Source organism: Ylistrum balloti, unplaced genomic scaffold, assembly GCF_031769215.1.
Source record: "Ylistrum balloti isolate Yb309-2 unplaced genomic scaffold, AGI_CSIRO_Ybal_v1 Utg370122, whole genome shotgun sequence".
Classification (NCBI taxonomy): domain Eukaryota; kingdom Metazoa; phylum Mollusca; class Bivalvia; order Pectinida; family Pectinidae; genus Ylistrum; species Ylistrum balloti.
In genome coordinates this window covers 65,572-81,153 of record NW_026782138.1, presented here as the reverse complement: position 1 = coordinate 81,153, position 15,582 = coordinate 65,572, and the positions used below count along the sequence as shown (strand labels likewise).

At 34.6% G+C, this 15,582-nt stretch overlaps 1 protein-coding gene and 1 pseudogene across 1 annotated transcript; both read right to left on the bottom strand.

Annotated features, from left to right (window-relative positions):
* Positions 1 to 276: 276 nt before the first annotated feature.
* On the bottom strand, positions 277 to 7,762 carry LOC132550404 (sulfotransferase 1C2-like; annotated as a pseudogene).
* Positions 7,763 to 9,217: 1,455 nt separating this feature from the next.
* Positions 9,218 to 12,926, bottom strand: LOC132550415 (sulfotransferase 4A1-like). Its single transcript, XM_060214476.1, has 5 exons — positions 12,755 to 12,926; positions 11,529 to 11,843; positions 10,030 to 10,121; positions 9,664 to 9,850; positions 9,218 to 9,333 (listed from the first exon to the last, which is right to left on the bottom strand). Exons 1-5 carry the CDS (start codon positions 12,924 to 12,926, stop codon positions 9,218 to 9,220), a joined length of 882 nt encoding a protein of 293 aa, XP_060070459.1.
* Positions 12,927 to 15,582: the final 2,656 nt, after the last annotated feature.

The window sequence follows — 15,582 nt, the reverse complement described above, 5'->3', positions numbered from 1 at the left end:
TTCAAATCTGCAATCCACGAACATAGGAAAGAACTGAGTATGACATTTATGCTTTATTGCTTCTCGACTGAATACAGCTAACAAGAAATCAGCCAAAAGGCTCAGAGAAACTCCCCAGCCAACTCGGAAGAGCTCAACGACAAGTGAAAAGTAACATGGAAAGAAGAATACTTAGGTCAATATATATGTGTGTGTACAGTATGCTAGTGGATGGCGAATATCAACATTTGTTTAATATTTGCAGAAACGTCAGGACGAAATCTACCAACAAAAGCATCAATTGTCGACTTTTATCTTGATTGACATCACTTGTATTTTGTCTTCACAAATTTTATCGAACCATTCATTTTGAGCAACTGTAAAAGTATTTTTTCATTTTTCAATTTGGCCTGGAAAGAAAAGCAAAACATATGACTATTAATAATGAACGAAAAAAGTTTATTTGTGAAAGGATGCTGTATATCATTCAATATACGAGTTTTTTTATCACTGAAATATCAACTTTTTTCATTTTACTCCCGTAAAATAATTGAAACGTACTATTCCGATGTCGTTCTAAATACTTTTGAATAATTGATTTATTTCTTATCAAATAAGCTTTGTGTAATTAAACATGATGTGTGTTGTGTAAGTAGGCTGAACAACAGCTGTCACTATCACCGACGCTTGTGATCTTCGACACCATTTGGATGATTATTTGGGATTTAGATAGTCTGATGAAAAACCATTCGATCTATTTTCATCACAAATGATTGTCAATATACCTTTCCTGTAGATTGAAAGTCGACCATTCTGTTATCTCTTTCCATCGGACACTGGTCGGGTTTACAATATTGTGTTGCTCCTTTAATTTATCGAAGCTGATGTTTTGTTCTACCTTTCTCAGGACGTCTTCGTTGTGATCAAGCTCTAAAAACTTGGCTAACTTAACAACGTTTTCGTATGTGTTCTGAAGCAAACAGTTTGAATTTAAACATGAAGGACGGTCTGAATAACAAACTATCGGAAAACGAATTTAAATAATTTTAAAGTAATGATTGAACACATAATTACTTGAAGAATTGTTACAATGAATACTTATTAAATCGGACTTTGTTATTCATTATATATACATTTGTATTCAATTCAAAACAACATTACATTCTTGAAATCTTCATATGAAAACATAGCAGGTTTTGACTCTTCCATTCTTCCATGTCCTTGATCCAAGAAAATCATGATCCATTTCTCAGGAAGCCTAAATATATATAATCAATAAACAACAGATCGTACAATAAGGACAATTAAGTCGATCTCTTAGTGGCATTATCAGTTGAGGATCTGCACTCATTTACCATACGGTTTTCGTAAATTAATCGGAACGTTAGTTACAAAACTTTATAGACCTCAAGTTAATTCAACTCTTACAATCATGTAATGGATGCATGTTGGAAAAAAAGAAAATATTAACATCTCAACATAACCATTATCCATATTCAAATTTTAGAAAACTAAGGCAAAATATGAAGAAAAGAAAGATTTACACAGAGTCTCCTGAAAAATTACAAGGAGAATAAGGAAAGATGTTCCAGAAAAATAAACGTCTTCTGCTACATCGACCATGTAAATCCTGGTCAATCCCAGTAGGCTATGCTAATGTGGTATTAACAACGGAACCTTCAGGCAAACTAACATGCATCAAACACGTCCAGATTCATAGCTCAAAGAAATAGACTATTTCTTAATGAGATCACTATGACAAATGTATTTTTTTAAACATGTGTTTCTATAATGAAAGTCGTCTGGGCATTATTCTTAAAACTTTTCTCCTACTTCTTCCAAATTTTGCGAAAATATCCCTATCGCCAAGACAGGTTTCATACATCAATGCAATGCGAGTGCATGCGTCTGCGATATGTTTGTGTAGGCCTCCTTGTGATGGCGCGAAAACAGATGCCTTCACACTGTATTACACTACCGAAAGCACGACGCAAAAGGGACACCCATGCGGTCATACCATATTGGGCCAGCCGTTACAATAAGGCAATACTGAGTGATAAACACAAAAGAGACAACTACTATTTTGTTAGGCTCCAAATTAAGCCGCTTCTGACGAATCGTGAAATGGGGTACAACTCTACATAAGGGTTAGACAATGATGGAGTAATAATCTAGAAAAATGTATTTCGATTAAACAAGCCTCTGTTAAGACATAATATAGTGTAAAATATTTCTATACCCTTTTTCCATTGGTGTCCCCGCAACATCTTACCTCGTAGTGTTGCCAGGATATTAGGCCATAAACAAACAGGAGATTATAAGACATTCGTTGATTGACTGTGCAATTTCGTCTAAATCGATTTCCATAGGGCACATGTCCCATTCAAAATGCAATTACATAATTTGAGTTATTATAAAATACATACAAATGAAACACTGAGTAGAAGACATTTATGCACACAAAAATTAGATTTTGAACTGTACCGTTGTGATAGATTCAGTCAAGTAATAAATGCCACGTAACAGATAATATCAATATGTGAATAAAATACTGAAAGAAAATAATTAATACTTATATTCTTCTGAGACAAAACGTTTTAAAAACACGTCAAATGTTCCTTGGTACCAAATATCTTCCATGTCACGCATCATATGATAAACAGAAACCACCAAATTTTAAGGGTTGCGGATTGTGGTAACAACCTTCCCTGTACCAAGCTTCATTTCCTCGGGGAGAAACCGGAATCGAAGGAGAGAGCCAAATGTTCGCGGCGTCTGCATTTCTTCTACAATCGAAATCTCTTGAAACTGAAGCAGAGTTGTTGTGACGTGGTACTTCAAAGTACCGGAGCCCAACATCATCACCGTGTTATAGAGACAGTGAATGCCTAGAAAGATATTTTGCGTATTTTTTTAAAATTGTGAACATTCAACACTTGGATTCGCTCCCATTTTACGGTTCTCTGAGACAACTATGTAAAGAAACAAAGGAAAATAATTGTATAAATATTATAAAAATAGGCACAATATATTGAAAGATGCTTATGATTTGTGTCATCTGTACAATCCTCGGAGACAATCAGATTATGAAAAGCGTTACCTTTTCTGTATATTGGCAGTCGTCCTTCGTCGCAAATTTCTTTCCACCGGTCATTGGATGGTGTTGTTTCTATATGACTTTTTTTTCAGATTGAATATTTTGGGTGACAGATCGCAGAAAGTCTTCGTCACGATTCAATCCTAAAAAAATCGCTATTTTGACCACGTTATCAAATGTATTCTACAGCATATGAGGTTGTATGTAAATACCTATATAAGCAAATTAATGTTGATATAAATACATTAGTAAAGATTAAACATCTGTTTTTTCTTAATGAGATAAATGACGACAGGTTACCGTCTGTGAAGTTGCTTTGGCAACAGACCTTACATCACCTCTAACTCTATGTTTGATGTTTTGCAAAAACCACCTTTCCAAGATGGTTGTGCGAAAGGCGCAGCAATTAGGAGTTTTCCATTCCTCCATGTATTTTATCCAAGTAAACCACGATCCTGCAAAATCTAATTTGAGAGAAAAATGAATTTTGTCTGCATTTACATTAACCTTACGAAACGTTTTTTTTTTTTTTTTTTTTGCTGTTGTCGATTTTTCACATGTTAGAACCTTATTTGTACTGATTAAAATGTATAGCACCTCTCATAAGAAAAATAGATAAGAAGCTCATACGGCTTTCATCGTTCACCTATCTAGGGTCGGTCGCAATTGCTTTATCCACAATAAGGAGTAGAATTTTGGAAGTCGATCAAAATGTTAATGGACAATCAAGTTTTTACTCTATAAAAGTACTTAGCATGAAAGATGTGTGTGGTATTTCTAGGACAGGGGACAGTACCCAAGCAAAACATGGGCGGGAAAACTCAAATGACATACAACTAGGGCCAAATATACTCAACAAAAAAAGAAAGGTGAACATGTTTCCTTGGCGAATACCTGTAAATGAGTGAAAACAAAATGACGTTTGTGCAATATTAGGAAATGGTAATGTTTTACGTTACAAAATCCAAGGGGGTTACCAAAATCATTCAAGTCTGTATTAGCGAAAGAGCTGCACGAGGTTTTCTGCGACTAACTTGTATCTTCGCTTGAATTTCATAAACATTCAAACTGACAACTGTTCTTTAGATCCTTAGGACTTCGAAATCACCGAATCTTGCTATCTATCAACTTTATCATTATGCCCCGGCTGTCACAAGTACAGAGAGAAAGGGCTGTAGGCATGATCCAGGCTGGGGAGTCTCGCCGTCGAGTTGCACGGCATTTTGGTTGCAGTGTTAAGACAATTTGCCAGGTAGTAAGTCGTTTAAACCAAACTGGGTCAACATCCGATCGTCCCCGAAGCGGCCGACCCCGTAAAACGACCGCCAGGGATGACCGTCGTATACGATTGATACACTTGCGCTATCGATTCGTAACCGCAGTAGAGACTACAAGGACATTGTTTGAGCGTCGTGTGTCTCCCCAAACAGTCCGCAACAGGTTGAGGGCCTACCAATTGAAAGCGCGGCGTCCCTACACTGGACCCAATTTGTTGCGACGTCACCGTAATAATCGGCGTAACTGGACCCGTGTTCACCGTCGTTGGGCCTTACGACAATGGAACAATGTTCTGTTTTCAGATGAGTCCAGGTTTTTGTCTGCAACACGGTGACGGAAGGCGCAGAGTGTGGAGGCGACGAGGGGAGCGTTTTGCGAACTGCTGCATCGCAGAACGGGACCGCTTTGGCGGAAAAGTGTAATGGTTTGGGGTGGTATTTGTGGGTGGACTCGTACCAGGCTTGTTGTGTTAAATGGCAATTTAACCGGCATTCGATATCGGGACGAAATTTTAAGACCAGTGGTTCTGCCATTCTTTAGACGCCATGGCGTTGGCGCCATTTTTCAACAGGATAACGCATCAGCGCACACCAGTCGCGTCAGCAGAACTTTCTTGCAGCAGAATAACGTACAGGTGTTAGATTAGCCTTCTTAACCACCTGATTTGTCACCGATTGAGCATGTCTGGGACGTTCTTGGGCGACGCGTGAGAGAACGTCAAAAACAGCCGTCAAACTTTCAGGAGCTGGCCCAAGCCTTGATCGCTGAATGAAACAACATCTCTCCTCGAATTATCCGCCGGTTTACGAGTTCCATGCGACGACGCTGCAATGCTGTTTACTTCGCAAACAGTGGCCATACCCGTTACTAATGGTGTTACCTTTGAAATTGACCCCAAAGTCCTTTACAGTCGAATAAAATCAACTGAACGCAAAGTTTTATAATGAACCATGACTGCTGTTTTATCAGAATTGATAAATTACTTTATTCGTACATGATTGGTAAGGATTTATGAAGGGGTTAATTAATTAATCACAGAATAAAGTAGTGTTACCTTTCTTTTTTTGTTTAGTATATGTACAAAAGAAAGATTTACACGAAGATTTCTGAAAAAAAAGGTGTTCCGGAAGAGTAAGCGTCTTCTGCTTTATCGACGACACCCGCCATGTAAACATTAGTCAATCCAAGTAAGTAATGTCACGTTCTCAAATGAGAGCAAGGTATACAACAACGGAACCAACAGGCAAACTTACGAGCATTATGTGTTGTGTTTTCTTGTTTGCTTGTGTTGTGTTTGTCAGTCAATTGACGACTTCTTGCACGAAAATCGTAAAATAATATAAATGTCAAAAAATTTTATTGATTTTGTAAATATTATATGATTAATTGTAAGATTTAGAATTAATTATTAACAATAGTTTTCCAATGCTAAGTCTATATCACGATGACAGTTCAATTACTTTACATAAGAATCTCAGATATGTGTAAAAAAAAAAACATAAATAAACAGAAACGAAAAATAAAACTGTTTTCTTTAGCCTTATGGTGAAACCATGTTTTAGCATATCATATGTAGTTGTAGATTTCGTTACATACTTCATTTTACATCATATCACAGGGAACAAATGTTACTAAAATTATTTGGATAAATTCATTGTTATTTTATGGTTCTGATATGATCAGAAGTCATCAATTCCTTAAATTTAATTGCATTTGGACTTGTGTAATGACATATCATATTCTGATATTTTTCTTATGTCCGGGTGTAGACTGACATTAGCTTTCAGCTTGATCTATTCGGGACATCTATGTCGTTTGTATTACAATGTGAGCACTTTTATTTTAGTATCCTACATATATTTCAAAATTACAATCATTTTTTATATATGGCATAACAAACTGATGTTAAAGACTTACAACTAATTTTGTGAAAATTGATGATGTCACATCTGCTTAATAATTTTATCTTTTGTGGATTATTTTAAATTAAGGATTTTATGTACTTTAGACCATGTTCATTTGAATTATTTTGTTTTAAACTTTGAATTTCCTTAATCGCCCTTAGCATCACTGACATTTTTATTCATTGTTTGGCTCTGCTGTATCTCACTCTAAGTTATGAAATGGTGCTGTTCATTTGTGTATCTTTTACACAATCTTTGTATTAAACTTAAGTATGGAACAACTTTATTTTCATTTAATGATATGACAACGATTTATTGTGCAATTGCAATAGCTTGTAGTCTTTCTTAAGTTTAATATTTTTCGCTATTAATTTCACTCTTGTTATACCAATTAAAACGGAAATGTGAACTTGCTGGTGTACTGTTCACGATAAACATGTGATTTTTTTGAACTTGCAAAACTAAATTACAATAATAATAATAATAATAATAATAATTAAATATTGTTAGTCATCCCCTTTTTGCTGGCTATTACAATACATAGAAGTCTTGACACTTAATGTTATATGTATTAAGTGTTTGTAACCTACGTAATTATTAGGTGCGTTTCTCTTACTTTCTATTACTTGAGTCTCATTATTCCTGCAAAAAAATCAGTTTGTAGTATTTCTTTACGTTGTAAGGTGCTTAATCATCAGATACAATATTTTGTTTCTGTACATGTATATATAATAATATAATTCAGTACTGAATTGTCAAAGTAAATTATTCACTTTTCCCTATTGAAATTTCACGTATGTATCGCTTTAAATAACAGCATTTCAATGTCGTCAAAAATACCATTTATCTAATACGAAGAAATTACTTGGATGAAACATGGGTAAATCTTACGTGAAAATGAGAGGGAAAAAAGACAGCTTATATGAAACGGTATAAAATTAACTTGCCATTGTATCCTAAAACAACACAATTCGTTCGTCTGAGCTGATACAATGCGTCTCAAACTTAAGTTTTAAGCTGCTAATAATCATTCATCGACAATTGCCATGTAACTGTTGGTCAATACAAGTTAAAACAACGTCGCCAAAAAGCACATTAACGAGCTTCGAAGAGGTCCACCTTCATTTCGCACAAAGAAATTTCTCAATTTCGTAATTCCGAGTTACGAGTGTGTTTGTCACTTGACGACTTATTAAACTTGAAAATCGCGATAATGGGAAAAACCCCTTGAATATCAAATCAACTGCGACACGTAAACACCATAGGTTGGGCATGCAGGAATGTTGCTATCAAGAAACGGAATATTCAAAATAGGGAAACTGAAATCGTCGAGCTCATCATATAGTTTTGTGAAAAACTGTCCATGTTGTTTTCGTTTAAGGAAAACATCCAGATAAATGGTTGATGAAGAGAATATCGTCTGATTCTGATTCAGAGTTCATCACTGATACTGGCCGCCTTGTCTAATTTTATCTTACCTTGTCCTAGGAGATCCACTTTCCATCGTTGTTATCAAGCACAGAATTGTGTAAGTATGGACAGTTAGTAACTGTTTCTGTCTTCATCCTTAAACACAGCTGGACCCTACGTTGGGACAGCTGCATTACATTCATTATTACCTTTCTAATATGTAATATGATAACTGATGGCAATATTTCCTTTTTCTTTTTACATGTTTTTGTAGTAGTCAATCATGTGGATATTTCATTCATGTAATTTCCATACCTTTACTCTTATATGTACGTCAGTATACTTGTTCATATCTTTATGGGGAGCTTTTTTTATAGGTTTTACGTGTTGCCCAATTCCATTTGTCTATAAAAGACAATGAAATATTCTGGGGAAAACAATTAATACAATTTGGCGGAAAACTGTCCATGTTGGTTTCCATACGTCAACAATATACCTGAAAGTGAAAATAAACGATTATGCAGTGTCTTTGTGGCCTGTTCCGATAAATGCATGAAATCAAAATCAAGTCAGCCAGCCAACAGAGGGGCACCGTAAGTCTTCATATGTATGCCGATATTCTATTGAAAGGTTTTAACACCACACTCGACGACGGTGTAGACCAGAGCCTTGATAATGTTTTATGATTCAGTCTCCGCTCTCTGTCTTCTTTGACTTGGACGATTTTTTTTCGCTGCGGTTTAGTAAAATGCAATATATGTGTCTTCTCACAGCATGAAATAACACTTAAGTAAAGGCTAGAAAGTAAGGCAGTGACAAAGGCGTATTAAGAAAAAAGATAATGTCCTCACAACAAGTAGGGTCATATGAGGTTAGCACTAAATACGTAGTACGCCTATGTTGATACTACTGATAAACGCATATTTTCAAAAAACTAAAACAGGTTTTGCGTTATCGGAATGGCCTTGATAAAATTGATTGTTAATAAAAATGTAATGATCACGACGAATCAAAAACGGTAAGGTCCTCGGTGTGTTTTATATTTTATCAAATGTAATTACCTGTGTCACATGTGTTTGTAATCATTACATATCCATGATCATCAAAGAGTGTCAATATTTAGCTATAAAGCCAACCATGCCACATTTAATTTCCTTACAAATAACCCGTTTATCACATATTTTGGTTAACGTTTCCACATTTCACAGTTATTAAGTGTCATTCATACATCATTTTACTTAGATCTTCGGAAAGGTATTAGAGAAACATAAAGATAAAAAAAAACAACAGGTTTGTACGTGCTTGGGTGCGGTTTATTATTCTCCAGTCAAAACACTGAGTACATCTCCGATAAAGCCAGTGAAAGTATACTTTCATTTTTCCGTCTCAGCATGTTAAGCATCAGCGCTATATTTGCATTTTGAAGACTTCGTTATGTTTATCTTTAATAGAATAAATACACCAAGGCAAATAGGATCACCACAAAAACATGCTTACTTCTCTTACATGGACGTACATGTTAAGACTTCATAGATCCATATGAAATTGTTCATTCATACCCGAAGTTGATCTTCAGACCTAGTTCCACAACCTTCTTCGCGTATACTTGATCGAAGTGTTCACTTTGAGCAACAGTAAACATGTTTTTCCATTCTCCTGGTTGACCTACAATAAAAGCACAAAGATGCAAAAAACAAAAAAACAAAAAAAAGATTGCTCTATCAACAACGAACATTATCCATTCTCCGTGTCCTAAAACGTTGCTCAGGTCTGAGATCTGAAGTCTTACTATACTGCACACTGAGAAAGAAGATGTCTAGTATTATCATATTTTCGTCTTCTTGTTGAATGTGTAGACAAAAGCCAGACAGGCTAAGATGCCTCAAGGACAACTCTATAGTGCCATTACTATCATGAAACAAAAAAGACTCATTTTATTGAAAGATGCAAATAATTTGTGTCATCTGCACATTCCTTGGAGACAATCAGCTTTACCTTTTCTGTATATTGGCAGTCGTCCTTCGTCGCAAATTTCTTTCCACCGGTCATTGGATGGTGTTGTTTCTATATGACTTTCTTTCAATTTTTCAAATTGAATATTTTGGGTGACAGATCGCAGAAAATCTTCGTCACGATCCACTTCTAAAAACTTCGCCATCTTGACAACGTTCTCAAATGTATTCTGAAATATATGAGGTTATGTGTAAATATCTAAGCAAATTGATAATGATACGAGTATATTAGTAAAATTTAGATACCAGTTGTTCTTAATGAGATAAATGAAGACAGGTTACCGCCTGTGAATTAGCTTTGGCAACAAGCGTTTTATCACCTCTAGCACAATGTTAAAGCAAAAATTACCTTTCTAAAATCACTGTACGAAAGGCAAAGGCAATTAGGACTTTTCCATTCCTCCAAGTCCTTTATCGTAGAAAACCACGATCCGATAAAATCTGATTTGAGAGAAAAATGGAATCGTGTTTAAATTTGATAATCAATTCTGCTTGCATAGTCATTTCGAGGTAAATATGAAAGACTTCCCCTTACGAAACTTTTTTAGGCTGCGTTCGAGTTTTCAACAGAATCATTTGTATTGGTTGAAAAGTTTGGCACTGTCTCTCATAATAGATCCGAAGCTCATCGGGCCTGTATCGCTCATCTGACTAGGTTTGATTCCAATCGCTTTAACCAAACTAGGGAGTAAGATTTTGGAAGTCCATCCCCATTGTACGCCGCCTCTTCCAATTTGGTTCATTGTTTAATTGGTTCAGACCATGAGTCTTTAATAAACTGGCTCCCTAAATAAGATTATTGTTCATACTTAATACACGTTTTCAATATCCCTTCATTCTATTAGAATAATTTTAAGAATTTATTTCTATTTGATGTATCATATGGTTTGGTTTAAAGTCCTAACAATATTGAGAATAATTCATGGACATCCGATTGTGTTTGCAAAGTGACTGTATGTATAGTATTCATGTTTTCCTATTTTCAAATCAACTGGACAGACTCAGCCTTTGAAAATGCCAAAGTCAATCATCTCCAGAAATTTAATTTTTTAAAACATAATTTCGTCAAAATTGGTTCAACCCAACAGGAGGAGGATTTCAAAATATCAACTTTATTTCCCTATTGGGATCGGCCCCTTTTTAACAATAGGCTAATGCAAACCCATAAAATATACCTTCAAACCATGCAAGAGGGACAGTAGGTACAATTCTCGAGCCCCGCCCCTCAAGCCTCTGAGGTACTTCTTGCACGAAATCGTGATAATGGGAACAGGTCATTCAATATCAAAACATAGGCCAACTTTGAAGCAGTGTCAAAGGAAACATAAGGAAGAACACAGGTTTTCTTTAATAAAATGAAACGATCACATCACAAATTTTGTTGGCTTCGAACCATGCAATAGGATCTGCAGGTAAAATTTTCGAGACCCGTCCCTCAAGTCACCGAGTTCCTAAGAAATTCCATCTATACAAAATTGTTTCCGGTTCTCCAAAGGAGGCTTGTGATAAAAATTTCGTAAAAATCCAGAAATGGTAAGATGTCGATTAATATTATATAACTGACAACGAACGAAGCGCCACGCCATAAAAATGCCTTCGTTTGTAACGTCACTTTTGTTAATACTATATCAAGTTCTCGAAATGAAGTTACCAATAAGGGACGAAAAAAGATTTTTTTGCTTGTAAAATTGTTAAGGTTATTTGGACATACCTCAATTCCACAGTGTATGTTCTCTTCAGTAACTGCGACTCAGTAACTGCTTTATTTTTCATGCTTATAAATTGAATACGTTATTTGTGTATGTGATAGGGTGTGCAACAATGTAGAATCATGTTTATAAAACTTACAATCTTCCGAGAGGAAATATTTAATTAAACCCTCAAATGTTCCTTCATATCCAACGAACGTTTTCAGTTTTTGTATCATGTGATACATTGACACAACAAGGTCCTTCGGATGGCGAGTAATGGTGATCACTTTCCCTTTACCAAGCTTCATCTGTTCGGGAAGAAACCGAAACCGCAGGTGGGAGCCAAATGTTCTTGGAGATGGCATTTCCTCAATTAGATTAAAATCTTGGAATTCCATCATCGTAGGTGTCCCGTGATATGTCAAAGATCCCGATCGTAACATCATTACGGTATTGTAGAGCCAGTGTGTTCCTGAATTACACAAAACGAGATAGAACTTTTTTTTCGTCTGCCTAACGGTAGACTTCATCAATCGATGATATTAGGTTAAATAAAATCATCAATTGTGCACAATTGTTCTAATTATTTGGTCGATTTGACTTGATGAGAATTATAGAATATCAATTGATATTTGAGTTAATAACATCAATCGGACATAAAAGTGAGCCTTTTCGTTATCAGGTTTTTCTACATGTTCAGAAACCCAGCCCAATTCTATCCAGCATTTGGATGTAATATTATATAGAAAAATTGATTGGGAGAATGTTTAAATAGCAAAAACGCCGAAGAAAATATCGACACGTTACATGAATCTTAATACAAAAGCAAAATTTATGAAACTATTGTTAAATAGACAAAAGAAAGAGTAATACTCAGACCATTGAAAACATGCAAGGGCAATTAGACAAAGTCATCAGGAAGGGAAAGCTTTCTTTCAAAGCTTTTCTTAACCATGAATGTTTTTTTTATCAGAGCTGACATGAGATACTGCTAATAATCGTCAGTGTCGATGTCCTGGCCTGTATAATAACCATATCGATTTATTTATTTAGTTATAAATATTACGCAAGTTCTGTTGTTTATGTTGTTACATTATCGAAGAATAACTTTTAACATTTTTTGTTCATTATATTTTGTTTCATTCACATTTTTCTATATCATTCATTGTCATTGGTGGCTATCTTCTTGACCATAAGGCAAATTATGTCAATACTTATAATAATAATAATATCAACATTACTTTCCTGTCAGCCATTGTCGTGAATTTTTTTTCTAATCTGTGAGCATTTTTTCATATTTTAGAAAAAGTACCATCTTTAAAGGTTCCTATAATGAACCTTGTATATTGAAATATCTTGATCTAAAGAAAACAATATATTTACCAGATTTTGGAAATACGGCAACAAGAACATCATCCTGTTTGATTTCACGGTGTGCTATTTTATCAAGCTGGTCTCTTACATTTCCAACGACATCGATAGTAAACGGATAACCTTTGTAACGTTTAAAGGCATACTTGTTGTTATCTTCATCTACGATTGTAACCAGTTCCATGACGATGGTACAAATACAACTGAAACAAAATATTTAGAGTTATCAGCTAGAATTCTTAATAACTGTGTAACATTTATATAAAATAGTTCATGGAAAGAAATTTTATCGAAATGAATACAAACATCTATGGTCAAGTGACCTTTAAGGCTATAGAATATGGTTTGATGTCAGTGTATATGGCCTCCACCTATGATCTAGTGACCTTTATCTATATGTACGTATGTGCTGATACATTTTTATCTGTCCTCTATTTTCAATTAAAGTCACAAGCACAATAACAGAATGTTTAAACTAGTTCTATTTGTATGATCTCTTTGATACCTAGGTGTGAACAGATGATGAACAATAATTTTTAACCATCACTTTGACAACAGTGATATGTTTTCCCATTATCCCGATTGACCTGCAATAAAAACAACGTGTATTATCAGCCACCCCTTCTATTGTAATGCTTTTACCTATAACATTGTTACCCGAAATGTTGTGGTTTTACGTCGTTGCAATAGCTGTCATTCCGGTAGCAGATGCATTTGTTTTAAGAATTTTGTGATAAATCCCTAATTTGTGCCCCATGGTAAATTAAAACATTTCACTATTTTCTTACTTATTAACTTTTTTCGCAATGTTTTTCTAATTCGTTAAACTAAGTACATAAATAAAGTGAAAAAGGTTTATTACTAAGAAAATAGTGAAATGCTTCAATTTATCGTGGGTAGGAATGTATGTGACATTGGACAGGTGGGGCAAAGTAATAAGGATTACTCTTCTTTGTAACCCACTTAGAGGGCAAATTATACTGCTGCTATCTCTGTACAGATCACGAGAAAATAAAAATGCCTTTATTTTACTTCATGTTGTAAGAGGCTTCTAATATGGAACACCCTTTGCAGATCGGGAGGTTTTTTCAGATGTCATGTGTTTGAAAGGCAAAGGAGAACCCAATATAGGTTCTGACTAAGACTGGGTTGCACTTTTTATTCCTTGCTTTGCTATCGTGGCCTTTCTTTCTTGCTCGTATCACCGACACTGTGTGGTATACCGGGCATAGCTACTCTGAAGGGATAAAAATCTGCAACGACAGTAAAGCAGGATAAGAAAATCCATATCATTACTAATCCTTATTTATCCAAGACATACATTGGTCTATCGCTCATGCAGACACACGATGGTGTTGATGTGGTTGTATATATTCATGACCTGAACAAGAATAAACCCTTTATTTACAGTTCACTATAATCCTCAAAGTAGTATCAGTTAACTGTACTCCATATAGTAGACTAATATTGTAGATTATTATTAATATTATTGATGACGCTAGATATGCTTCGTCTCAGTGAATTTTGGCATGTGATTTTAACTGTACTGATGATAATTCTAAAGATAGAATTCCAGCACAAACTAAATTAGATATTGGTTATAGAGAGTTTATTACACTTGTAAACAATAACAATCTAGAAGACATATGCCGGTCACAACATATTAATAGCAAAACATTTACGTTTAAACGTGGATCTTCAGAGTCTAGAATTGAAATAATTTTCACACAAATGGTTTTGAATCATCTCTGTACTCATCCAAGTATCACATTTTGTCCTTATAGTGATTACAATATGGTATCAGTCAAAATGTTACCACGTGACATAGAACGGTTTCCGGGTAACTGGAAAAAAGTAATAAAGTAATAGAAAATCCATTATTCTCAAAAGCCTTTGAAAAGTGTTGGGAGAAATGGATATTAGATATACCAAACTACAGGAATATTTCAGAATGGTGGGAAATAGGAAAAATAAAAATTAAAGAATTTACTATGGAAATAGGCAAATATTAAATTCAAATCACAGAGTAATTAAGGAATTAGAAAAAACAATTAGAAATTTCATAAGAAAGAAAATAGGAGGAAAAGATAAAGGAACTGAACGGAAAACTTAAGGAGCATTATGATAACAGAAGTTATGCGGCAGGAGTGAGGTCAAGGGTACAACATTTTGAAGAAAATGAAAAAACTACAGCTTATTTTTCTCAATTTAGAGAAGAATAATGGTTAAAAATATATTATGGTATAAAATCAAAGCTTCAGATGGTAATTACAAAAGTGGCATACAAAATATATTAAAAGAACAAGTCAGATTTTATGAAAACCTTTTTCAAACTGAGAGATGGGACAAAGAAAAAGCTGAATAATTAATGCAGAAGAAAAAGAAAAAATATACAGAGAGGCTAGAGGCATTCCAGAAAAAGTATAAATCAGAAATAAACCTTTTAATATGGAATTTCGTATGGGATGGAAAAATAAATCTAGTAAACAGAAAAAAACATGCTGTAACAATAAACAAAATGGAGGTATATATATGGTTGATTTAGAGATGTTCATCTTAAGTAAATATATAGAGACTTACAGACTTATACACTCCAACCTAGAATGTTGGAATGCCTTTGGTAAGTTTTTTCTTCAAGAATTTGATATGAACTCTCACATAAAATATTTCATCTGTTCATGCTCTAATCTTGATAGTTTCAACTTGAATAGTATAACTTATTTTTACAAACAATGTCTTAAAGCCTGGTCAAGATTCTTAAGAAGACTACCAGTGAATAGTAAAGAAGAAATTAAGAATCAACATTTATTCGGAAATGTGTTATTTAAGGTCAAGGGAAA